Source organism: Pelophylax lessonae, assembly GCF_965119305.1.
Source record: "Pelophylax lessonae genome assembly, chromosome: 5".
Taxonomy (NCBI): domain Eukaryota; kingdom Metazoa; phylum Chordata; class Amphibia; order Anura; family Ranidae; genus Pelophylax; species Pelophylax lessonae.
Window position 1 is genome coordinate 254607978 of NC_138772.1, and position 25405 is coordinate 254633382.

Sequence of the window (25405 nt, forward strand, 5' to 3'; positions counted from 1 at the left end):
CGTCACACCGACGAAACGTACGTAGAGCGTCATCGCACCACATCTGCCCAAGTGGAACGCACATCCGGACCGTGGAACGCACGGCGTCCCGGAAGTGCGCAACCATCACTGTTTTTACCTGCTGATTCATTTTCTTACGTTTGCAAGTACCCATCTTTTGATTTAATAAAGCCTTTTAAAACGGTACTACTCTATGTGAGCCTTCTTCCCCTGTATATACCCATGGACCCCAATTTTAAGGACCCTGGCATGGAGGACTCGGGCAGGATATTGGACCATACTAGTGACACAGTAACCAGAAAAGGGGACCCCCAGGATTACATATCCAAGGCCTGATACCCCTGCAGGGGTGATTAACTCCGGTGAGTGCGGTCCAGGGGGTGCGGGGAGCACTGAATGGTCACCGGCATCCGAGCACCTCCTTAATCTCTACTAGAGCACCTGCATCAAAGTCACCTTTGCACCCCTAACTTAGGGAGTGTTTTACTATAGTGGGACTAACCTTCTTTTTAGGATTATAGCCATTATGGACTAACCAGTACCTGGATTTTGATGTTATATTTTAGAGTGGTTTTACCATTTTTATATACCTGCGTTTTTTTATAGTTTTATGTCAACATATGATGCTATTTACTGTATAGTTTTCACCTTTTAAGGATTTTGGCAGTTCACCCATGTGTCATTATATGTTTTTAGGTTGATCCAACATATTTTTATTAATTTAATAGGTTTGACTTCACTCATTTTTATATATGTCTTTATTCACTTAGCTATTTTATTCATCTATTTATATTTGTAGTTGGCACCAGCACTATTGTGCACTTTTCACAGGGTTGGATCACCTATCATTGTTGCACTTACCATATACTTTTCACAGGACCATATATATGAAGCACTTGACACTTTACTAATTTTATATTCACATAAGAGACACACATCGATTTAATATTTATTCAGCATCATTGAAAGATATACGGAACAGCAGGTATATTCTGGCAGCGCCACGAACCTTTTCTTGCAATATATATATATATATATATATATATATATATACATATATATATATACACACACACACACACACACACACACACACACATACATGAATAACGGAATTTTTGTAAAATCTTACCTGTAAAATTCCTTTCTCTGAGTCCTCCGACAGTCGCCGCCCTCTTCATATTCGTCACAATGGGGTTATGACCTTTGCTCCGTAGGAGTAGCTAGGCAACAGAATATGTTAGTATTAAGGTTTTTAACATATCCCACCCCCAGGGGGTGGTCCCCTCAGTCTATAACCCTCCACTTCCTGTATCCAACTCAGTTTCAGTGGAATAGCAGTAGAGTATACAACCAACAACCCCAAAAGAGGGGCGGGGGCGGCGACTGTCGGAGGACTCAGAGAAAGGAATTTTACAGGTAAGATTTTACAAAAATTCCGTTTTCTCTTACGTCCTCCGACAGTCGCCGCCCTCTTCATATTCGTCACAATGGGGACGTCCCAAAGCAGTGCAAACATGAGGGGTGGGAAACGCAGTCGCGCCTAAGGCAACGCCGTCTCCACATCAGAGAAAGGAACCTTACCAAAGGAAGGAAACCAGTCGGGCAATGAGAAAAAACATTCGCTCAACAGGAGCAAGAACCCAGGGAAAAACAAATAATCCCAAACAGCCAAGGAGCCCGCAACAAGGGCTCTAGGGAACCGCCGCACTAAGAACCTTGCGGCCAAAGGAAGCATCCGCCGATGCCTGAACATCTACTCTGTAGAATTTTGTGAAAGTGTGTACGGTTGACCAAGTCGCCGCCTTACACACCTGGGCCACAGAGGCCCCATGACAACAGGCCCAAGACGTACTCAGAGATCTGGTAGAGTGCGCCTTCACAGGCACAGGGGGAACTTTCCCCTTCAAAGCATAGGCCTGTTCAATGGTCTGTCTGATCCATTTGGCGATGGTAGAAGCCGACGCCGCCATGCCCTTCCGAGGACCCTCCGGAAGAACAAACAAGGAATCCGACTTGCGAAAGGATTCAGTCGATTGCCCGGACAACATCCAAGGAGTGCAGCTGCACCTCTTTCGGATGGTTAGGCTCCGCGCAGAGCGAAGGCAAGACGATGTCCTCATTGAGGTGAAATTCCGAAACCCTCTTCAGAAGAAAAGAAGGGTTAGGTCGCAAGACCACCTTGTCCAAGTGCACGACCAGATATGGAGACTTGCAGGACAAGGTTGCCAGCTCCGACACTCTACGAGCCGAGGTAATTGCCACCAAAAAGGCGACCTTCTTGGACAACAAGGACAGCGAGATCTCCCTGATCCTTTCAAAAGGAGCACGCTGCAACACGGACAGAACTAGATTCAAGTCCCAAGGGGGTAGAGGGTCCCTCCTAGGAGGGATCAGATGCCGAACCCCCTGCACAAAAGTGCAAACCAAAGAGTTCGATGCCACAGGACGTTGAAAAAGAACGGCCAACGCAGACACCTGACCCTTGATCGTAGCCAGCGCCAAACGCTGGTCAACACCCGTTTGAAGGAAGGACAACACCCTAGACACCGAATAAGTGTGAGGTGGGAACCCCCTGGACTCGCACCAGGCAAAATACGCCTTCCAAGTACGGTAATAGACCTTCCCCGAGGAAGACTTCCTCGCATTGATCAAAGTGTGAATGACCTCAGGGGAGAGACCCCTGTTCTTCAGGACCTCGGTTTCAACAGCCAGGCCGTCAAAGCCAGTGACTGTAAAGCAGGATGGAAGATCGGCCCTTGCGACAGGAGATCTTCTCGAAGAGGCAGACGCCACGGGGCGTCGATCGCCAGATTTACGAGGTCTGCGTACCAGGACCGGCGAGGCCAGTCCGGTGCCACAAGAATCACCGTGGTTGGTTCCGAGTGCAACCTGCGAAGGAACCTGGACAGCAATTGAATCGGTGGAAACGCATACATCAGTCGGTACTGATGCCAGGGGGCAACCAACGCGTCTGATGCGTCTGCCCGAGGATCGCGCGTCCTTGCCACGAACCACTTTACCTTGTGGTTTAGACGAGACGCGAACAGGTCCACCTCCGGGAGATATGTAAAAGCAAGAAATGACCAGCGCTATGGAGTGTGCGGTGAAGCGTGAAGGAGTAACAGGTGTAAGCGGCCAACAACCAAACCCCAAAAGGGGTCAAGAAATTAGTGGAGTGCAAAGAAAGGTTGTAAACGGCACTACCTGGTGCAAATAAATATTTAGATAAAAATAAAGTGCAATCTCTTATAATCCATATTAAAATGAGGGGGTGTGTCCCATAAAACCAAAAGAATAAAGATTTATATACACTGTGTATCAAGTGATTATAAATAAAATAACCTGGTATGTGATGGATAAAACCCAGAAAGTGCTAAAGTGCAATAAATAAATAGCATAGACAGTGTTTTTATTGTGATATACAAATAATAAAATCATCAACTGTGAAAAAAAAAAACAACAAATATTGGTGAGTACTTCTGGCAATGTTACTGTCAAGGGTGCAGCATGCCAGTAGAAACCATTTAAGTGAAAAAAGGTGAAGTCAGGGATTTATCCCTTGTGAAAATAAACCAACAAAAAGAAAACCAGTTGCAATCACCTGTGTGACCACTAGGTGTCGCGCTGTATATACAACCTGCCCTAAGCAAATGTTCAGGCAAGATGGATCCTCACAGGTCCCCTCTCCACAATCAGCCAAGCACCAATTGGCGAATATCCATATGGGGAGAAGAAGAAAGGGGGAGCCTCGTGAAGTATACAATCATAAACTGCAGTGAAAAGAACGTAGCATCCACTCACTGTATGGAGCCGTGGTAGCTGCCTCGCATCAGTTGCAATCGCCGGAAAGCTTCCGCGTTCCACGGCGGTAGAGTCTCAAACCGGAAGTGACGCAATGGACCCGCCCTACGCGTTTCGTCATCGACGTCTGCTGGAGCGCCGCTTAGGGCGGGTCCATTGCGTCACAGCGTCACTTTCGGTTTGAGACTCTACCGCCGTGGAACGCGGAAGCTTCCCGGCGATTGCAACTGATGCGAGGCAGCTACCACGGCTCCATACAGTGAGTGGATGCTACGTTCTTTTCACTGCAGTTTATGATTGTATACTTCACGAGGCTCCCCCTTTCTTCTTCTCCCCATATGGATATTCGCCAATTGGTGCTTGGCTGATTGTGGAGAGGGGACCTGTGAGGATCCATCTTGCCTGAACATTTGCTTAGGGCAGGTTGTATATACAGCGCGACACCTAGTGGTCACACAGGTGATTGCAGCTGGTTTTCTTTTTGTTGGTTTATTTTCACAAGGGATAAATCCCTGACTTCACCTTTTTTCACTTAAATGGTTTCTACTGGCATGCTGCACCCTTGACAGTAACATTGCCAGAAGTACTCACCAATATTTGTTGTTTTTTTTTCACAGTTGATGATTTTATTATTTGTATATCACAATAAAAACACTGTCTATGCTATTTATTTATTGCACTTTAGCACTTTCTGGGTTTTATCCATCACATACCAGGTTATTTTATTTTTAATCACTTGATACACAGTGTATATAAATCTTTATTCTTTTGGTTTTATGGGACACACCCCCTCATTTTAATATGGATTATAAGAGATTGCACTTTATTTTTATCTAAATATTTATTTGCACCAGGTAGCGCCGTTTACAACCTTTCTTTGCACTCCACCTCCGGGAGACCCCACTTTGCGCACAACATCTGGAAGACATCCGGGTGAAGGGACCATTCCCCCTGGTCCAGGGTCTGACGGCTCAGATAATCCGCCTGCCAATTCTCCACCCCCGGAATGTGAACTGCCGATATTGCCGGGACGTGCGTCTCGGCCCAAGACAGAATGTTGGTCACTTCTCGAGCCGCTCGGGCACTCCTGGTGCCCCCTTGGTGATTGATGTAAGCCACCGCCGTGGCATTGTCCGTCTGCACCCGAACCGGACAGCCCTGTAGCCTGTCCGTCCAACGTCGAAGGCAGAGGTGTATCGCTCGCAGTTCCAGAATGTTGATCGGAAGGTAGGACTCTTCCTCCGACCAAGTACCATGGGCGGACAGAACGCCCAGAACACCACCCCAGCCCGACAGGCTGGCGTCCGTGGTGATCACCGTCCACGAGAAGGGACGAAAAGACTTGCCCCCCGACACCGACGGGGACTGGAGCCACCACAGAAGATCCCTTCTGGTCCGATGACTCAACGAGATCCGAAGATCCAGAGATTGCGGTCGCCCGTCCCATCTGGACAGAATCTCCGCTTGGAGACCCCGCGTGTGAAACTGGGCGAAGGGAATCGCCTCGAAAGCCGAGACCATCAATCCCAGACACCGCATGCACGTCGGAATGGACGAGGATGGAGCGTCCCTGAGGGACCCGACTTCCACCTGAAGAGTCCTGAGTTTGTCGTCCGGTAGGAAGACCTTCGCCTGGACAGAGTCTAGAATCATCCCCAGGTAAGGGATACAAACCGAAGGGCACAGTATTGACTTTGGAAAATTGATCGTCCAACCAAACTCCTGCAGAGTCTGCATCGTAACGGACAGAGCCTTCTCCAGACCCTGGCTGGTCGCAGACTGAACCAGAATATCGTCCAGATACCCCAGGACAGAGACGCCCTGGGCTCTCAACAAAGCCAGAACCGGTGCCAGCACCTTGGTGAACACCCGTGGAGCCGAGGCGAGACCAAAGGGCAACGCCACAAATCGGTAATGATCCTCCGCTATGGCGAATCGAAGGTACCTCTGGTGACCCTCGAAAATCGGGATGTGAAGATACGCATCCTTCAAGTCGATGGAAGCCATAAACTCCCCCGGAACCAGGGCAGCCACCACCGACCGCAGGGATTCCATGCGGAACTTGCGCACCCGCACAAAGCGGTTCAACGCCTTTAAGTCCAGAATCGGACGTACCTTGCCCTCCTTCCTGGGCACGGTGAACAGATTGGAATAGAACCCCCGAAATCTGTCCCAATGAGGCACCGGGACCACCACTCCCTGAGCCCTCAGGTCCCGCACCGCTAGATGCAGATCCCGCAAACGCTCCGGGGACAGTAGAAGATTTGAAGGAAAAAATCTGCTCTCCGGCCGAGAGCGTCCCCCCACCCCAGAGCCGGGTGAGGGCGCCCCTTCAGGCCGCACTGTTGTGGGCCGCGGAACCGGACTGGCAGGACTTTCGCTTACCAGCCCACGGCTTCTTGTGGGAGCCTTGACCCTTGGACGGCTTGCCCCTATAGTGTGACCGAAAGGCACGAAAGGACCCCTGAGGGGGCCGAAAGGAAGCATGCTTCTTACCGGGAGCCGTCTTAGCCTTGTGGGATTGGGGCAAGAGCGTGCTCTTACCACCCGTGATCCCCTTAATTAACGTATCTAGGGACTCACCAAAAAGGCGAGAACCATCATAGGGCAGATTAGCCAAGGTCTTACGCGAAGATTGGTCCACCGACCAACACTTCAACCAAACCAAGCGGCGAGACAACACCGCCACACCATGTACACGTGCAGCCAACTGAACCATATCCAGGTCCGCATCACACAGATACATGACACCCTGATGGATTTGATCCACCATATCCAATGTCGCCTGGGGGGCAGAATCAGCCACCAGGACGCGTCTAAGCACCTGCGTCCAGCTCGCGACAGCCTGAGCCGCCATAAGCGAAGCAAATAAAGCTTTCAGCATAGAACCCATAATAGAATAGGTATGACGGGCAAGGGACTCCATCCTTTTGTCCGTGGCATCCCGGAACACCGGGGTATCTTCAGCAGGAATCGCAGTGGACTTATTCAAAACTGCTATCGCGTGGGCCACCGGAGGCGGGACACACCAACGCTCATCAGTAGCGGGCGTAAAAGGATAGCGCAGCTTAAACCTACTTGGTACAGCAAAAGGCTTGCGTATATTACGCCATTGTTCCTTAACAGCGCATTGAAAATCATCAGTGCAGGGAAATACCTGCGATGTTTTGCGTCTTTTCTGCGTCCCATAAGCCGCCAAGGCAGCAGGAGGGCATGGTTCATCCTGTAAACGCAGTGTTTGCTTGATAGCAGCAACCAATTCATCCATGAGTGCAAGCTCTCCAGACGAGCCAGGGGGAGAATCATCAACCCCCCTCAACCTCAGCCTCCACCTCTGACCCTACAAGGTCCAGGGAGGAACGGGACCCCGACAAGGAGACCCCAGCCACAGCAGCCCCATCACCATCACCCTCTGAATCAGAGGAAATTGAAACTCTGGGCCTTTTTGAGGATTGAGCAGCCACCAGCATCTGCACCTGAGCCGCAAGGCTAGCCACAATCGCAGCCAAATCCCCCCCCCGGGGGGGGGGGGGAACCGCAGTCCCCTGGCTTCCCACCAATGTGGCAGGAAATTTGCTTTCCTGAGAATCCATGCCCCAAAATGAGTAAAATTAAATGGGTGACCGCCCCTTTAAATAAGGCGCTGCGAACGTAGCCCACCGCCACACAAGCACACCCACACCAGGGACCCCCACAGGGAGAAGGTATACTCAGGCAAGGATACAGTGAAATAGAGGGAAAAAACCTGTAGAGACCGCTGCTGCTGCTGTCTAGATCGGTGCTCCTGGAGAAAGGAAGTGCTGGTATGCAGGGCGCTCTAATAAAGCCTATGGGAGGCTACAAGAAAATGGCCGCCATGCATGTGTACCATGCGGCCGGAGCGAGTACAGCCAAAATGGCGCCGTTTGGCGCCGAAACCGCCGCTCCCCCACCTCATGGGGGAAACCGCCGCTCCCCCACCTCATGAAGGTGGAATAAAAATACACCAGAAAGTTATAAATAACATGGTGAACCGCCGCAGCGGCGCTGTAATGTGCCCCAAACATGATAGCATCAAGTTCCACAGCACACAGCCGTTCACACACTCAGACTGACACAGAAGTGCAGCACAGCCCCCCCTCCTTGCAGCCCACAGCATGCAGTGTGAGAGATAGGGAAACATCAATAGTGTGAACACAGGGCAAGGTAACACAGTCCCAGACTGACACCCCCCAGACAGACAGGTCCCCACATAAATACACTTACCTCTTACATGGCGTGGGGGACCCGCACAGGCGAACAAGCCGCTGTACATGAGACAGGGAGAGTCGCATCCAGGACGCAGCAGAAGGTGGGTTGAGAAACCGCACAGCGTCCAGTGAGGTAGCCACCTCACCATAGCATCCCTGCACGGAACAGGGATGGGTCGTTCAGAAAACTCAGGAGCGGTACCTGACTGAACGCTCGATGGCGGGCCGAGAAACCACTGACCCACAACCTGCGACCAGGGGGGCCAGCCCGAGACGCAGCCCGCATTATCCTCTTCATCAGAAGACCTAACTAATGCTGGTAAAAATAACAGCTAAATAAAGAAAGAGAGAAAAACTCAAATAAAATCCAAAAAAAGGAGAGAAGGCTGAGACAAAATGCCACAGCACAGAGACATCCAGCTACTCCTGACAAGCTAGACATTGAAACTGAGTTGGATACAGGAAGTGGAGGGTTATAGACTGAGGGGACCACCCCCTGGGGGTGGGATATGTTAAAAACCTTAATACTAACATATTCTGTTGCCTAGCTACTCCTACGGAGCAAAGGTCATAACCCCATTGTGACGAATATGAAGAGGGCGGTGACTGTCGGAGGACGTAAGAGAAATATATATTTCATGTGTGTCTCTATATATATCTATATATATATATAAAATGCGTGTGTGTGTGTGTGTGTGTGTGTGTGTGTGTGTGTGTGTGTGCAGTATATATTTATGTAGGGGGACTAATTATTTTATTAACATTAGTGGGGGTCGAACGCACGTGTAATCTATCACTGCTTTTTAAACGGTTTCTCGTACTGTAACCTCGCTTTGTCTCACGAGATTACAGGCGGCCCATTCACTTGTACACAGATCTCTGCCATTCTCCAAGGAAAAACTTCTCCTCTGTTCACCCCGTGAGAACTGAAGTTCACCACTTCATAAAAAGGGTGCCAGAGGTGAAAAAAATTCACAGTTTCATAAATGGACACCAAAATGCGTACATCATCTGTCAAAAGTCAATTGAAAGACCCAGCATCGTCCTTAGATGTATTTAAGAATTTGTCACTGCCCTGATCTATCAGCAAGGATCCCCCATCCCCCAGGAAGCATTTGCTCATATTGTGTGTGAGTTGACTTCATGAGCAACATTTTCCCTGAAAACATTTCCCCCACAGAATTAGGAAGAAATGTTGTGTATGCAGCAGATGAAGACTTTGATAAGACACCAGTTATTGTCCCCAATGTCCCTCCCAACCTAACCTATGCATCAGAGAATGCTTCAGGACTTTACACATCTTCACACATCTCTAAGATATTAGTTCCCCTTATTTTTAACAGCCTGCCATTTCCCCATTTCAAATATCTGTGCTTACTATCCCGAATAACCACTTTTTACTGAGAGCTACCGTTCAAAAACTAGCCAATATCTTCTCAAGATGGGAAGACAATTAAACAAAAAAACATAGGGCTGGCAATGTTTGCCATTCAAATAAGAGTCAAGTTGGTCATACTATGGATTGGAAATATACTTTACACGGATTATTACAAAAGTCTAGGTTTCATTTCAATGCTTCCTAAGCTTAATGCAATTTTTCTTTTAATGAGTAAAATATATTGATGATCAAGAACTTACTTTTATCTAACTTCACAACTGGTTGATCTTTTGCAACTTGCGTTTGTGCATTTTTCATAGCTGAAAAGAGAGTAAAAATATTTTAACAGGCAACTATCAAAATAGATACATAAAGAGGAAAAAAAATAAAATAATATTCTTACTTTTATTCTGGACATCACCAAGTTTTTTCTGTAAATGAAAGTACAGGTTACTGCTTACAGTTGTCAGTTTAGCTACTATTAATATCACAAAAACTAAAGCTAAACAAAAATGTTTGCTCATTCCAATTTTACCTGTATTTTCTTTAGTTCCCTCTCAATAATTCTCTTTTCTTGTTGCAACTGTTTAACACGTTTGATATGCTTTGATGCAACCTCTTAAAAAATAAATAAAATAAAGGTTAAGGTTTTCCTGGGTATCAATTCACACACAGATACAAACCCGATTCCAAAAAAGTTGTGACACCGTACAAATTGTGAATAAAAACAGAATGCATTGATGTGGAAGTTTCAAATTTCAATATTTTATTTAGAATACAACATAGATGACATATCAAATGTTTAAAGTGAGAAAATGTATCATTTTAAGGGAAAAAATAAATTTTATGGCATTAACACATCTCAAAAAAGTTGGGACAAGGCCATGTTTACCACTGTGTGGCATCCCCTCTTCATTTTATAACAGTCTGCAAACGTCTGGGGACTGAGGAGACAAGTTGCCCAAGTTTAGGAATAGGAATGTTGTCCCATTCTTGTCTAATACAGGTTTTTAGTTGCTCAACTGTCTTAGGTCTTCTTTGTTGCATCTTCCTCTTTATGATGCGCCAAATGTTTTCTATGGGTGAAAGATCTGGACTGCAGGCTGGCCATTTCAGTACCCGGATCCTTCTTCTATGCAGCCATGATGTTGTAATTGATGCAGTCTGTGGTCTGGCATTGCCATGTTGGAAAATGCAAGGTCTTCCCTGAAAGAGACGACATCTGAATGGGAGCATATGTTGTTCAAGAACTTGGATATACCTTTCAGCATTGATGGTGCCTTTCCAGATTTGTAAGCTGCCCATGCCACACGCACTCATGCAACCCCATACCATCAGAGATGCAGGCTTCTGAACTGAGCGCTGAGAACAACTTGGGTTGTCCTTGTCCTCTTTAGTCCGGATGACATGGCGTCCCAGTTTTCCAAAAAGAACTTCAAATTTTGATTCGTCTGACCACAGAACAGTTTTCCACTTTGCCACAGTCCATTTTAAATGGGCCTTGGCCCAGAGAAAACGCCTGCACTTCTGGATCATGTTTAGATTTGGCTTCTTTTTTGGCCTATAGAGTTTTAGCCGGCAACGGCGAATGGCACGGTGGATTGTGTTCACCGACAATGTTTTCTGGAAGTATTCCTAAGCCCATGTTATGATTTCCATTACAGTAGCATTCCTGTATGTGATGCAGTGCCATCTAAGGGCCCGAAGATCATGGGCATCCAATATGGTTTTTCGGCCTTGACCCTTACACACAGAGATTGTTCCAGATTCTCTGAATCTTTGGATGAGATAATGCACTGTAGATGATGAGAACTTAAAACTCTTTGCAATTTTTCTCTGAGAAACTCCTTTCTGATATTGCTCCACTATTTTTCACCGCAGCATTGGGGGAATTGGTGATCCTCTGCCCATCTTGACTTCTGAGAGACACTGCCACTCAGTCTCAGCCCAGCCCCCCCCCTCTCTTCTTTGGCTCACTGACTTTGATTTACAGCAGGGGGAGCTAGCGCCGACCACTGTGTGTCTAAGCCAATCAGGAGGGAGAGTCTCGGACAGCCGAGCCTCTCGTGCAACATCGCTGGATAGAGCTGGGGCTCAGGTAAGTATTAGGGGGGTTGCTGCTGCGCACAGAAGGTTTTTTATCTTAATGCCTAGAATACATGAAGATAAAAAACCTTCTGCCTTTAGAACAACTTAATTTAGATCAAAAAAATTAGTACACCACGTCATGTAGGTGCAATTTTGGTTGTGGAAATGTTATTAATATTTGTGTGGACATTTTTCAGGATGTGCTTTAGTTAAATTGCCATTTTGTCTCCCAGTGTCAGTTTACCGGTATTCGCTATGTACAGCGAATATGGCTTTAACTAGCATTGAGGAAAGACCTGTGGTTGTGGAAACCTTCCATTAAATGGAGACTGCATACCATTCACCTGATTTCCCGAACAGCTGGCGCTCTGAGCGGCAAGCGAACGCCGGTCCGGATATATGGCAGTGCGATACAAAGTCTCCCGTGCAAATGTATATCATTCAGCCGGGGCCCCGGTATTCACTGGCGGAGATATGTTTGTGATGTGGAATTATTATCCTTTTGATAAGTACCTGCCCTTTAGCTGGAATAATAGCTGGTAGATTTATATTATGCTTGATCCGCATGATCGAAATACTGCTGCTATATAGTCTCAGATATAGTCTCATTTACTGGAACAGTAGCATAATCACTATTAAATATTGTTTTTATGAACTATATTATATAGGATTCACTTTAACAGGTTATAACGGGAGTGCGTGCGTATGTATTGGCGTGGCCGCATTCATGAGAATACATGCTAGTTCCCATGTATGGTGTTCGGTGGCCATTACACGTGGGTCCCATTGTTAGCAATAGTGCATAGTTCCTCTTACACCCAATGGCTGGAAACTCATGCACACCGTTTAGCTTGTCCATTAACATACACTCCCCTTTTCTATTGAATATTTGAATGTATACATGTCTGTGATTGGTTGCTTTGTATAGTCGCCACCTCCCATTGTAAACCATTGTTTCATAACTATAAACAAACAAGAGTCCTGTGTTGGAGCACGACTTATTCTGTTGACATCGACCATGACACAGCTTTTTGCCTGTTTCTCTCTTTGTTGCCGAGCGCGCTAGGATTTCTTTACACAAAAGAGCTGTACTTTGTACTTTCAGTACAAGGGATTAATGGCGCTTGGCGTGAATTAATATCAGCAAGTGCGCTTTTCGTGCACTGAGCAAATTTCTATGCGCCAAACCCCATTAACTTCCACCACAGTTAATGGCGAGTCAGGCAGTTCTAACAGAAGGTTTCTGACTTCACAGCGGAAAAAGAGAAGGGAGTGAGTTGAGTCTGGTGCCTCAAAGGCCGGCAGTTTGTGGTAAGATGCACTTCATTTCAGTTTTTGAAATTTTATTTGGGTATAGCGTCGCACGACCGTGCAATTGTCTGTTAAAGTAACGCAGTGCGGAATCGCAAAAAATGGCCATTAAGGGGGATCTTCTGGGGTTGAAGTGGTAAAGCATGTAGGGGCAACTAGTTTATCTGCTGTTGTGTCTGAAGGTAGATAGATGACATGTGAAGATTGCAGCCAGTACCAGAAAACCTAGAGTAGGGAGAATTCAATATTTAATGAAAGTAGACTACATAGAATGAACTAAACATTGTGCAAATGCATGCTTTACATTTATAAGACTGTCATCTGTCCGTGTACTCAGCAATGTGGCTGTGGAATGAGGGGCATGATTTATGTTGAAGTGGGCGAGTTCCCATTTACCATGTACCGGCCCAGTGTACCCTCCCACATTCACTGTAATTCCCAAAGGTTCATGGGAAATGTAGTTCTTTTTCCTGTAAAGATAGAGGAGAGGAGAGGATAGGATAGGATGTAATCATTGCTGTAACACCTCCTCTCTGGCAGAACAGATGCTGCATATTTTGAATTAGAGAGCTTACTTCCTGAAAATTCAGTTAGACTTTTCTCTTTAATGCTAAGACATTTCACAAATGTAATAAATGTTTAGTGTAGGGGGGTGTACTAATGGGGGATTTTTTTGCTTATCACCCGAGTTCTGCTTTAAGAACAGAGGGGTGGGACCTGTGTCCCAGTTTACTCTAAGAAAAGCCTTTTTGAATTATCTTATTTTCTTAGTTGTAGTTTCCAAGACACAGTATGCGATTTAGGGCTGAGCAACAGATAAAAAAAGGCTTACAGGCATGCAAAGACAAATAGGTTAAGGGCTTGATTATACACGTGTTGCTCTCTGAAGAGCAATCCACGGTGGATTGCTTTTCAGACTGCATAGGACACGCGGGGAGATGGTGTTATGCCGCCTGTTTTAACCCACGAAGCCCAGCCCGCCACACTGTCACCGCAAAGCATCAGAGCCAGAGCAGGTGTATATCCCCATATGGCTGGCTTTACAGCTTAAGAGGGTGATAAAAACACAACTCAAGTTTGCCTCAAATGTAAACTAAGCCTAACAGAGGTAGCTCAATGGAGCCTACAGAGCTGCCTGAAAACCCATATGACAGAAGTGGTCATCATCTGAGGCCTGAATATTTGCCTGGCAAAATGTAACAAACATGTTAACAGACAATCAGGTGGCAGCCTTGCAAATCTGAGAAACAGATGCCTGATGCTGTAAAGCCCAAAAAGTACTAACTGAGCTAGTGGAATGCACTTTAAACTGGGTGGGAAGCGGTGAATTTTGATTATGAGGTCAAAAGTCTGGATCACAAGCTGTCAAATCCACCTAGCAATAGTAGAACAAAAAGCTGGATGTCCCTTTTAGGGACCTTCAGGAATGACAAACTGAGTCAGATTGTGGAAAGGTGACTGTAAGTAAGTAGCACATACTAATCCAGACAATTCAGTAAAATATCCTTAGGATGTTAAGGAGCAGGACAGAGGGATGGTAGAACAAAATACTGTTTAAGGAATAAGGAAGCAACCACCTTAAGAAGAAAGTGAAAGGAGAGTACAGCCAAAGCTGGTTTGATTGTACTTCTATGGATCACAGGAATGAAGTTTGTCCTGCACTCTTGTGACCCATTTTCAGCAGACAGTGGGCTGAAGCCCTCTGTCAGCTGATGTCACAGAGCCGGTCCAGGCTGGGGCAAGGTCGCGACAATAAAGTTAGGATATGCCCTTAACCCTGGACCGGCACCTGTCTCAGCCTCTCAGTGAGCTGCTGAGCCAGACGCTCCTGCCCCCTCCACAGCCCAGTGCTCCAGTGAACGTGGGGGGGACAGAGCAGAGAGCCAGTGACTTGACAGTCACCAGCTCTCTGCTCACAGAGCTCTAAGAAGAGAGCGTTCAGTGGTCTTTGATCGCTTGATTCTCATTCTTAGAGCCAGCGGGGGACCGATGCTGTGTCCACCTAGGTAAGTATAGTTTTTGAAACCAAAACCTTTGCAGAGGTGATGGTGACATGGAAGGCAATCTTGTGAATAAGAATAGATGGACTGGATAGATGGATTGTTCCAAATAAGTTCGAAGGGCAGTCTTTGAGAAGCCGTAAACTGGACTGAGAGCACACAGAGTCACTGGAAAACAAACAGGAGGAATGAAGACATTCACTAAGGAGTGAGAAGAATGCGGTCTTTGAAAAGGAACTGCTAAGGCTGAGATTTGACCCTTTGTGGAACTCAAGGCCAAATGCTGATCTAGAGTGTAGAACAGCAAGGTCCATCTCATAAAAAAACTTCCTCATTTTTGTGTCTTGCATCAAGACAAATATGCTTTCCAAGTGTTATTGTAGATTTTGCAAGAAGCTGATTTCCTAGCTTTAAATAGCACAGGGATGACAAAATCCGATAGGCTTCTGTTCCTCAGGTCCTGGGTTTCAACAGCCAAGTCATTAAAACTAGCAAGATACATGGAGGCAAAGCAATTGGAGAGGGTATACACAGGGAGCCTGAGGAGGTCCAAGTACCAAATCCACTTGGGCCCATGCAGTGAAAGTCACTAGAATGGCTTCTATATCAATCCCACATAGTAGGCAAAGAAGGAGCTTCAGAAGACAAAAGGCGTAGATCAGGTTGAACTGATCCCATGGTGTCACCAGAGGATACAATGTTAAGGCTTCAGGAGTTTTCAGTTCTTTCCACAGATTCTCAATTGGATTCAGGTCTGGACTTTGACTTGGCCATTCTATCACCTGGATATGTTTATTTGTGAACCATTCCATTGTAGATTTTGCTTTATGTTTTGGATCATTGTCTTGTTGGAAGACAAATCTCCATCCCAGTCTCAGGTCTTTTGCAGACTCCATCAGGTTTTCTTCCAGAATGGTCCAGTATTAGGCTCCATCCATCTTCCCATCAATTTTAACCATCTTCCCTGTCCCTGCTAAAGAAAAACAGGACAAACCATGATGCTGCCACCACCATGTTTGACAGTGGGGATGGTGTGTTCAGGGTGATGAGCTGTGTTGCTTTTATGCCAAACATAACGTTTTGCATTGTTGCCAAAAAGTTCGATTTTGGTTTCATCTGACCAGAGCACCTTCTTCCACATGTTTGGTGTGTCTCCCAGGTGGCTTGTGGCAAACTTTAAACTACACTTTTTATGGATATCTTTAAGAAATGGCTTTCTTGTTGCCACTCTTCCATAAAGGCCAGATTTGTGCAGTATACAACCGATTGTTGTCCTATGGACAGAGTCTCCCACCTCAGCTGTAGATCTCTGCAGTTCATCCAGAGTGATCATGGGCCTCTTGGCTGCATCTCTGATCAGTCTTCTCCTTGTATGAGCTGAAAGTTTAGAGGGATGGCCAGGTCTTCGTAGATTTGCAGTGGTCTGATACTCCTTCCATTTCAATATTATTGCTTGCACAGTGCTCCTTGGGATGTTTAAAGCTTGCGAAATCTTTTTGTATCCAAATCCAGCTTTAAGCTTCTCCACAACAGTATCTCGTACCTGCCTGGTGTGTTCCTTGTTCTTCATGATGCTCTCTGCGCTTTAAAACGGACCTCTGAGGCTTTCACAGTGCAGGAGCATTTATACGGAGACTTGATTACACACAGGTGGATTCTATTTATCATCATTAGCCATTTAGGTCAACATTGGATCATTCAGAGATCCTCACTAACTTCCCTAACTTCTGGAGAGAGTTTGCTGCACTGAAAGTAAAGGGGCTGAATAATTTTGCACGCCCAATTTTTCAGTTTTTTATTTGTTAACAAAGTTTGAAATATCCAATAAATTTTGTTCCACTTCCTGATTGTGTCCCACTTGTTGTTGATTCTTCACAAAAAATTACAGTTTTATATCTTTATGTTTGAAGCCTGAAATGTGGTAAAAGGTTGCAAAGGTCAAGGGGGGCGAATACTTTCGCAAGGCACTGTATATATGTATGCATCTCTTTTTATTTTCTTTATATTCTACGCTATTTTATTTATTTATTTTCACTTCATTTGCTAACAGATTTTGGCTTTTGCTGCTTGTTCTAGTCAGACATTGCATTATTTTTGGTCTCAGCGGGCTGGTTCCCTCCCACCCCCCCCCCTTTTTTTTTTTAATCGGAGGTGCTCTGAGTCCACATGTCATTAATGAGAGAGTTTAAATGCAGTGGAAGGAACTTGTGTGGTTTGACTCGGATGAAGAAGGGGTTACATACGAAATGTGTGTTAGCCATAAAGGACCCTGGTAAGGTCTCCCTGCACTCCTGAGTGGGCTATAGATGAGTAGCTTGATGAGCAATTTTAATTCACAAGTTTGTGAGTATTATTCTTGTTGACCAGTTCTGGACTGGAAGGATTTCCCCCCTTAATTACCATGCCATTTTTTGTGATTCGGCACTGCGTTACTTTAATGGAAAATTGCGCGTTTGTGCGACACTGTACCAAAATAAAATAGATGTTTTTTTCCCCACAAGAGAGCTTTCTTTTGGTGGTATTTGACCACCTCTGCGATTTTTATTTTTGCGCTATAGACAAAAAAAAGAGCGACAATCCTGAAAAAGAAAAAAATTTTAATTTCCATTTTTAGGCTTTCTTTCTTTCTGCTTTTATCTGGTAATCCAGCTAGCAAGTCTGTTTTTCACAGCACAAACTCTCCAGAGGAATGTATCAGTTTACATGGATGAGACAAACCGCTTAACACTGGCAGGGTAGATTAAGATGATCAGCTTTTATTTATTCATGCAAAACCTTTATCCCAAAAGGAAAAAAAAACTGCTGTAACTAATTATAGTGTGAGCTAGAGTTTTTGCTTCAATTTGTTAGTGGTTCTAAGTTGGCTAATACATTTAACATTATCCCCCCCCCCCCCAGACTGACAATGCTGTTGTCTGCTGTGCATCCTGTGTTCATTCCTCCAGAGTTGTGTCACTGGCCAGATCGCCAGGTGAAAACAGAGGGGAAAAGGCCAAATAAATCAAATACCAATGCAGCCATCACATCTAATGATTGGTAAACTGCAATACGATACATTTTTGGTTTTAGGTTTAATACCAATGGAAGCACGAACCCAGTGATGTTACATTAGGACACTGGAGAAATGGATAAGCAGTGTTCCGCAGTCTTATGTAAATAATTAATTAGTACTATCAAGCAATAGCCAATTGCAACATAGTTATACTTGTTTAGATCATACATAAATATACATGCACTAGAGTGAAACTATCCATAAAGTGATATAGCAATCATACAGAAATATGTATGAAATGGACATCAGAGAGCGAAAGGTAGAGATTCATAAGAAAGATAGAGAATACCTTCTGTTTTCTTTAATTTTGCCTGATGTTTCTTCTTGCTATAAATAGTGACAGTGCATTAATACATTAAAAAAAAAGTCACATTTATGTACCATTCAATATTAAACAGTAACAGGTTGCAAAAATAACTGTTTTGGCATTGAAGTAATCTTATTTTTTTGCGAAGAAATTGATATATACATAATTGCTAAACTAGCCATTGTGTATTTTTTGAACTACCTTCCATTTCAATCTGAAGCCAGCTAGGATCTTTGCAAACTGACAAAATATCTTTTAAATATGGTGTTCTGCTCACCATTTCCTATAAAGAATACTCTATTACATCCTTCCTCAAACTACGGCCCTCCAGCTGTTGCGGACCTACACATCCCATGAGGCATTGTAAAACTCTGACATTCACAAACATGACTTGGCATAATGGGAATTGTAGTTCCTGAACAACTGGAGGGCCATAGTTTGAAGACCTCTGCTCGATTATCTGCCTTTCCGGAAGTCTGTAAATAGGTACATACAAAGTAAAAGCTTTCTCTTTAACCCTCTGGTTGCCACCAACTAAAGGCTTATGTGGCTGGCATATAAATAGTTTGCCGCGCTACCAAGTGAAAATAACGGTAAACTATTTATGTTCCATTGTTTGCACAGTGTGTCTGACTGTGCTTTTTACCAGGGGCTTTGTTTTACAACCTACCAGCGCATTTTTCGTGTTATTTTTGGATTAGGTTGGTGGCAGCATGGGGCCTTAAGCACATTTACAATTGCTATAGCAGCCAGGAGTGTGTTTATATTTCTTCAGCCAACTGTCAGCTTTCTGTTGGAAGTGACAGGAGCTGTAAAGCTGCCCGACTACTTCCATACATACCAGAATTTGTATTTTGTCCCTTCCTGTTTCAAAGCACTGTGCTTGATTAGCTTTAATAGTGCAGGGAGAAATTAGGGGCACGTGATGGCTGATTAAAGAAAACCTGTCACATCCAGTGTGCCATCTTGTGGGGGCTTCTCAGTACCTTATGTAATAGCAATAAACAAAACAAAAAAAACCCTATTTAAACCCCCCCCCCCCCCCAACATCATCACGTGCCCCAGTGTGTACAAAAACAATAATTGTACTACACATATTAGGTATTGCTGTGAATGGTAGAGTAAGAGCAATAATTCTAAAACCATAATTTAGGATTACATCTAAACTGATGGCCTATGAACAATTTTAGGTACCATAATTGATCGCTGTTTCACTGTTTCAAGTGCACGCTATTTTAATGCTCGACATGTTTGCTTTCCATTTACTCAACACAACCTTATCTTATATATTTTACAAAAATAGGTGATATATTGTGTTAGTGTGCACTAAAAATCACAGAAGTAGGACACTAGGCAGGAAAAATCTTTACCACCCATATGGGGAAAGTGCCTGCAGGCATACACCCACACACTCTGCTATAGGTTTCAGTTTTGTTGCAAGCAGTGTTTAGAAGAAAAAACCCCCATCCCACTCATAATTAGAGTGGCGGGTGCTGTGTCTATCAATGAATTTCAGAGAAAAGGATTTTACGGTAAGTCAAAAATCCAGTTTTCTCCATCGTTTAATGACAGATTCAGCTCCATATTCTTCTTGACCATTGGAACCTCCCAAAGCAGTATTTGCATGAGGGGAGGGAAAAAACGCAGAAAAGAACATATTTCCCCAAAGGCTAAACGTAGCCAACCAGGTAACATGGCGTTTCACTAGGAACAACATACACCCTCAAAGAGACAAATTGCTCTTTTAAACAGCAGCCTGCAAAACCTTGCAGCCAAAAGAAGCATCCGAGGATGCCAACACATCCACTTTGTAGAATTTTGTGAACGCATGCGCAGGCGACCAAGTTGCCGCCTTGCAAACTTGCATTACTGACGCCTGATGGCGAAAAGCCCAAGAGGCACTCAGTGCCCTAGTAAAATGCACCTTCACAGGGAAACGAGGAACTTGACCTTTCAGTGAATAAGCCTCTATCCGTCTACCTGATCCATCTGGACGCATCAGGCGCAGCCAATCCCTTGCGAGGTCCTTCGGTGAGGACAAAGTGAGAGTCTGATTTCCTGAAAGATTCAGTAGCCGCCAGGTAAACTCTAATTGCCCAACCACATCCAAAGAATGCAAAGCAATTTCCTTGGGATGCTTGGGCTTAGGACAGAGTGAAGGCAGCACAATGTCTTCATTCAGATGGAAATCAGAAACCACCTTAGGGTCCTTTCACACGAGCGATCCGATCCGACTGTCAGTTTTTTAGGCGGATCTGATCGGACCCTCCATGCATCCCTATGGGGCAGCGGATGTCAGCGGAGACATGTCCGCTGACACCCGCTGCCATCCGCATCCGATCCTATCCGTGAAATCCGGACGGATGGAAACCCTATTTTCCATCCGTCCAGCGGATCGAATGAGAGTGGACAGGCGGCCCGCTCTCATTCGATTCCCCATAGAGATGCATGGAGCTCTGACACCTCCCTCTCCGCACACAGAGCGGAGAGGGAGCTGTCACCTGTCTGTTCAGCGGGGATCTGTGTTTACGATCCCCTGCTGAGCAGCAGGGATCCCACTATGGAGGCGGACCGTGTGAAAGGAGCCTTAGGAAGAAACAACTGATTAGGTCGAAGTACCATTTTATCTCTGTGGACCATGAGAAAAGGTGAACAGCAGGACAGCGCCGCTAATTCAGATACACTGCGGGCAGAAGTAATAGCCACCAAAGAGGCAACCTTCTGAGACCGTGTAAGCAGAGAAATCTCCCTAATGTTCTTAAAAGGAGGTTTTTGAAGAACAGACAATACCAAACTAAGATCCCACGGAGGTAGCGGGGATCGCCTCAGAGGAGCCATATGGTGAACCCCTTGAACAAAAGTGCGAATCAAGGCATGTGTAGCTAAAGGACGTTGGAAAAACACAGCCAAAGCCGACACTTGACCTTTGATAGTGCCCAAAGCCAACCGCTGTTCTAAGCCCTTTTTGAAGAAAGGTCAAAATCCTAGCCACCGAAAAAAGGCAAGGATGCACCTTCAGCGATTCACACCACGAGCTGTACGATTTCCATGTACAATGATAGATCTTCCTAGTAGTAGACTTTCTGGCCTTCAACAGTGTAGGAATCACTGAATCAGAAAGACCTCTATCCTTCAATACCTGGCTTTCAACAGCTACGCAGTTAAAGCCAGCGACTGTAAAGCAGGATGGAAGATCAGCCCTTGAGATAGCAGATCTTCCCTGAGAGGAAGTCTCCAAGGAGCATCGGCGACCAACCTTACCAGGTCTGCGTACCAAGACCGGCGAGGTCAGTCTAGTGCCACCAGAATGACTGGAATCCCTTCCACCTCTATCGTGCGCAGAAGCCTAGGCAGGAGTTTCAGCTGAGGAAACGCATAGATAAGCCAATACTGACCCCAAGGAGCCACCAGTGCGTCTGTGGCGTCAGCCAGAGGATCCTAAGACCTGGCTATGAACCTCTGACTCTTCTTGTTGAGTCGAGAAGCTAACAGGTCGACGTCGGGTGTCCCCCACCGGACACACAGGAGGTGAAACACCTCTGGGTGCAGAGAATCATTCCCCCTGATCCAACACCTGACGACTCGGGTAATCCACCCTGCCAGTTTTCCACACCAGGGATGTGCACTGCAGAAAGGGCTGGAACAACATTTCCCACCCATTTCAGGATCTTGGCCACCAAGACACTCTTGGTGCCCCCTTGATGATTGATGTAAGCAACGGCCGTGGCACGGTCTGATTGAATCTGGACTGGATAAACCTGTAAACGATTTGTCCAGTGACTCAGGCAAAACTTTATCGGTCTGGACTCTTCTACTGTCCCTGACCCCTGGACACACAGCTTCCCCAGCACTCCTCCCCAGCCAGATAGGCTGGCATCTGTGGATACCACAGTCCAATACCATAGGAGGAAGGACTTGCTCTGGTGTTATGCTGACGAGTGAAGCCACCATAGAAGAGCAGTCTTTGTGTTGTGACTGAACCGAATCATAAGTGTCCAAGGACTTTGGATCTTTGTTCCATTTGACAAGAATTTCCCTTTGTAAGGGTCTTGTGTGGAACTGAGCAAACAGAACCGCCTCAAAGGTTGACACCATCAGACCTAAGGTTCGCATGCAAGTCCGCAGAGAGCACAGATTGCTGGATGACAGCAAACGAATCGCCCCCTGCAACTTTTGCAGCTCGTCTGGGGAAAGAACAACCCTCACCGAAGCGGAGTCCAGAGTCAGGCCCAGATAATCCAGTTTTAGGGATGGTACCAGGGCAGATTTTTTTAAATTGTTTTAACCGAACTCTTGCAGAGTGCGTACAGTGATTGTCAAGTCGCCCAACAGGGCTGAATGCGAGTCTACCGCGATTCCCCATTGTCGCAGTAATGCCAATACCGGAGCTTACACTTTGGTAAAGACCCTGGGGGCGGAGGCGAGACCAAAGGGCACAAATTGATAGATAAAAACTTCTGTACCCGCACAAAGCGGTTCAGAGCCTTGAGGTCCAGGATTAGACATAATTTGCCTTTTTTCCTGGGCACAGTGAACAGGTTTGAATAGAACCTCTGAAAGCGTTCCCGAGAAGGAACCGGCACAATCACCCCTCGCGACAGATCTTGTACCGCCTCTCGTAAATCCCTTAACCGGTCTGGAGATAGGTGTAGATTGGACCGGAAGAACCTGTCTGACAGTCGAGAATGGAATTCGATCTTGTAACCCAATTGGATCAGTTCGTGGACCCATTTGTCCAAGTCCAAGGTGCCGGAAAGAAGCAAAAACATCCCCCCACCCCAGATATGGGCGAGGGCGTCCCTTCATGCAGACGGGGATTTGTCTGCAGGTCTGGATTGGCCTGTTCTCAGCTTACCCGACCATGTCTTCTTGGAACCCCCAGAAGACCTAAATGGCTTAGATCCTTTCTCTTGCGTGCTGGAGACACGAAAGAGCTGCCTGTGGGCTGTGAAATAAGGCCCCTGTCTATTACCCGGTGACTTGCCCCGCCTGGGAGTCCTTTGATTAACTCATCCAATGAGGAACCAAAGAAATAGCCTCCTGAAAAGGGGAGATCCGATAGAGCCTTTTTTGAGGCCTGATCTGCAGACCAGCTTTTTAGCCACACCATGCGTCTAATACCTACCCCCACCGCGGACAGGGGGGCCGCATCTAGCCACGCAGCACATATAATTAGCAGGGCTTGGACCATTTGGTCCGATAGCTCTGTCAGGCCCCGAGGGAGCCATTCTGTTTCTAAGTCACTTTTTAGTAACTTTGCCATTGCGTTATGGTCTAGGACAACAGAGTGATCACGAAGATCAGTTTAAGTATTGAGTCCACAATCACATGTAAATGGCGGGAGAGACACTCAATCCGTCTATCCACAGGGTCTGTAAAGAATGGGGACTCCTCGACCGGGACCACAGTGAATTTGTTCTGTCTGGAAACCGGATGGTCCACCTTCGGGGTACGGTCCATCTTGCAGATACCGCGTCCGCGAAGGAGTAGCGCCTTTTAAAATGCTTTGGCACCACTAACATGCATTTGATGCACCCCCACTGTTCGTTGACAATTTTGTCAAAAAGTTCCGGACAAGGGAAAACCTTGCCCGACTTCTGGGATTTGTGGGTGCTAAAAGACACTGACGCTTCAGAATCATTCGCGATTTATAGAGTTTCCCACACTGACACTACGGTATAAGTCAAAAAAGCAAAGGGATTTCCAGTCACTACTTACCAACCAGCCAGCCAGCAACCAGCCAAATTAACCTGTCTAACAGTATGCGTTAAAAACAGGGGTTTAGTTGCCCACATTTGCAAATACATGCGTAAGCTGCAGGCCGCGACAAGGCACCCGGATATCTGCAGTCCCTAACTCTAAAGAGTCTCCACAATGGGAGCACATGCATTCTAATGAGATAGATAGAGGACAGGTGGCAGGAGGGAGCCCACCCCTCCTTAAAGGCGCAGGGTCACACTGAACGCCCAGCACATTGCACAATGGCAGCAAAGGTGTCAGTGCGTTGCCTGACCAATATAAACGTTATACGATATTGCAAAAAGTTGTCACCTCCCCCACCTATAACTGGTCTTAATAGTAAGGTAGCACTGGAAGGGCAAACGCAGATCAAAAAAGCAAAGGGATTTCCAGTCACTACTTACCAACCTGTCACCTGTCCTCCATCTATCTCATTAGAATGCATGTGCTCCCATTGTGGAGACTCTTTTGCCCTTCCAGTGCTCCTTACTATTAAGACCAGTTATAGGTGGGGAAGGTGACCACTTTTTGCAATATCATATAACGTTTATATTGGTCAGGCAACGCACTGACACCTTTGCTGCCATTGTGCTATGTGCTGGGCGTTCAGTGTGACCCTGCGCCTTTAAGGAGGGGTGGGCTCCCTCCAGTCACCTGTCCTCCATCTATCTCATTAGAATGCATGTGCTCCCATTGTGCGTGTATTTGCAAATGTGTGCAACTAAACCCCTGTTTTTAACGCATACTGTTAGACAGGTTAATTTGGCTGGTTGCTGGCTGGTTGGTAAGTAGTGACTGGAAATCCCTTTGCTTTTTTGATCTGCCTTTGCCCTTCCAGTGCTCCTTACTATTAAGACCAGTTATAGGTGGGGGAGGTGACCACTTTTTGCAATATCGTACTACGGTATAAGTGCCTCCACCAACGCGCTTTTCCACGCGGTTCCAGATTAGGATATATCATCTTCGACATCCGAGTGCGATGTCGCAGACCCCTCAGGATGGCATGCGTCTGTGGCGGCCATATCTACCTCAGAATCAGAGGATACAGGGTAGGGCATAGGGTGCTTTTTACTAGTGGTATTTTTAATAATCACATCCACTTGTGACATCAGGTTTTCCAAAACTGCCATTAAGGCAGACAGGGTTTGCGACCCAGAGGTCCCTGCAACCGAAAGGAGGGGATCAGTAGATTAAATTTGTTCCTGGGACTCCATTATGAACCCTGGAATAACGCTGTGTCACTGTGTCAGAAAACTGCAAAAAATGGGCCACACCGATGCACCAGCGGTACTACAAGTCCCAGTCACTAGCACTGACGATAGCAGGGCGTGCGAGGAAGACCTACAGGGACCCCAAAAGACAAATCACCAATCGATATGGAGGAGAACAGGTTTGTTTTGCTATGTAGAAAAATGATCTTCAGAGGAAGAGGAAATACCTGGGTCATTCACTAAAGTAAAGGTCTAGTTGCTCCCTGCTGTCCAACAATCGCGAATT

The 25405-nt window shown here is 46.0% G+C and overlaps 1 protein-coding gene across 1 annotated transcript in view; it reads right to left on the reverse strand.

Annotated features, from left to right (window-relative positions):
- Nucleotides 1–25405, reverse strand: part of ICE1 (interactor of little elongation complex ELL subunit 1) — a 478826-nt gene that overhangs the window by 299217 nt on the left and 154204 nt on the right. Inside the window, exons 8-11 of the mRNA XM_082258761.1 lie at nucleotides 18152–18189; nucleotides 9947–10029; nucleotides 9815–9842; nucleotides 9672–9731 (exon numbers count right to left, since the gene is read on the reverse strand). Of these exons, the coding sequence (XP_082114887.1) occupies nucleotides 9672–9731; nucleotides 9815–9842; nucleotides 9947–10029; nucleotides 18152–18189 (209 nt within the window). The remainder of the gene's footprint in view (nucleotides 1–9671; nucleotides 9732–9814; nucleotides 9843–9946; nucleotides 10030–18151; nucleotides 18190–25405) is intronic.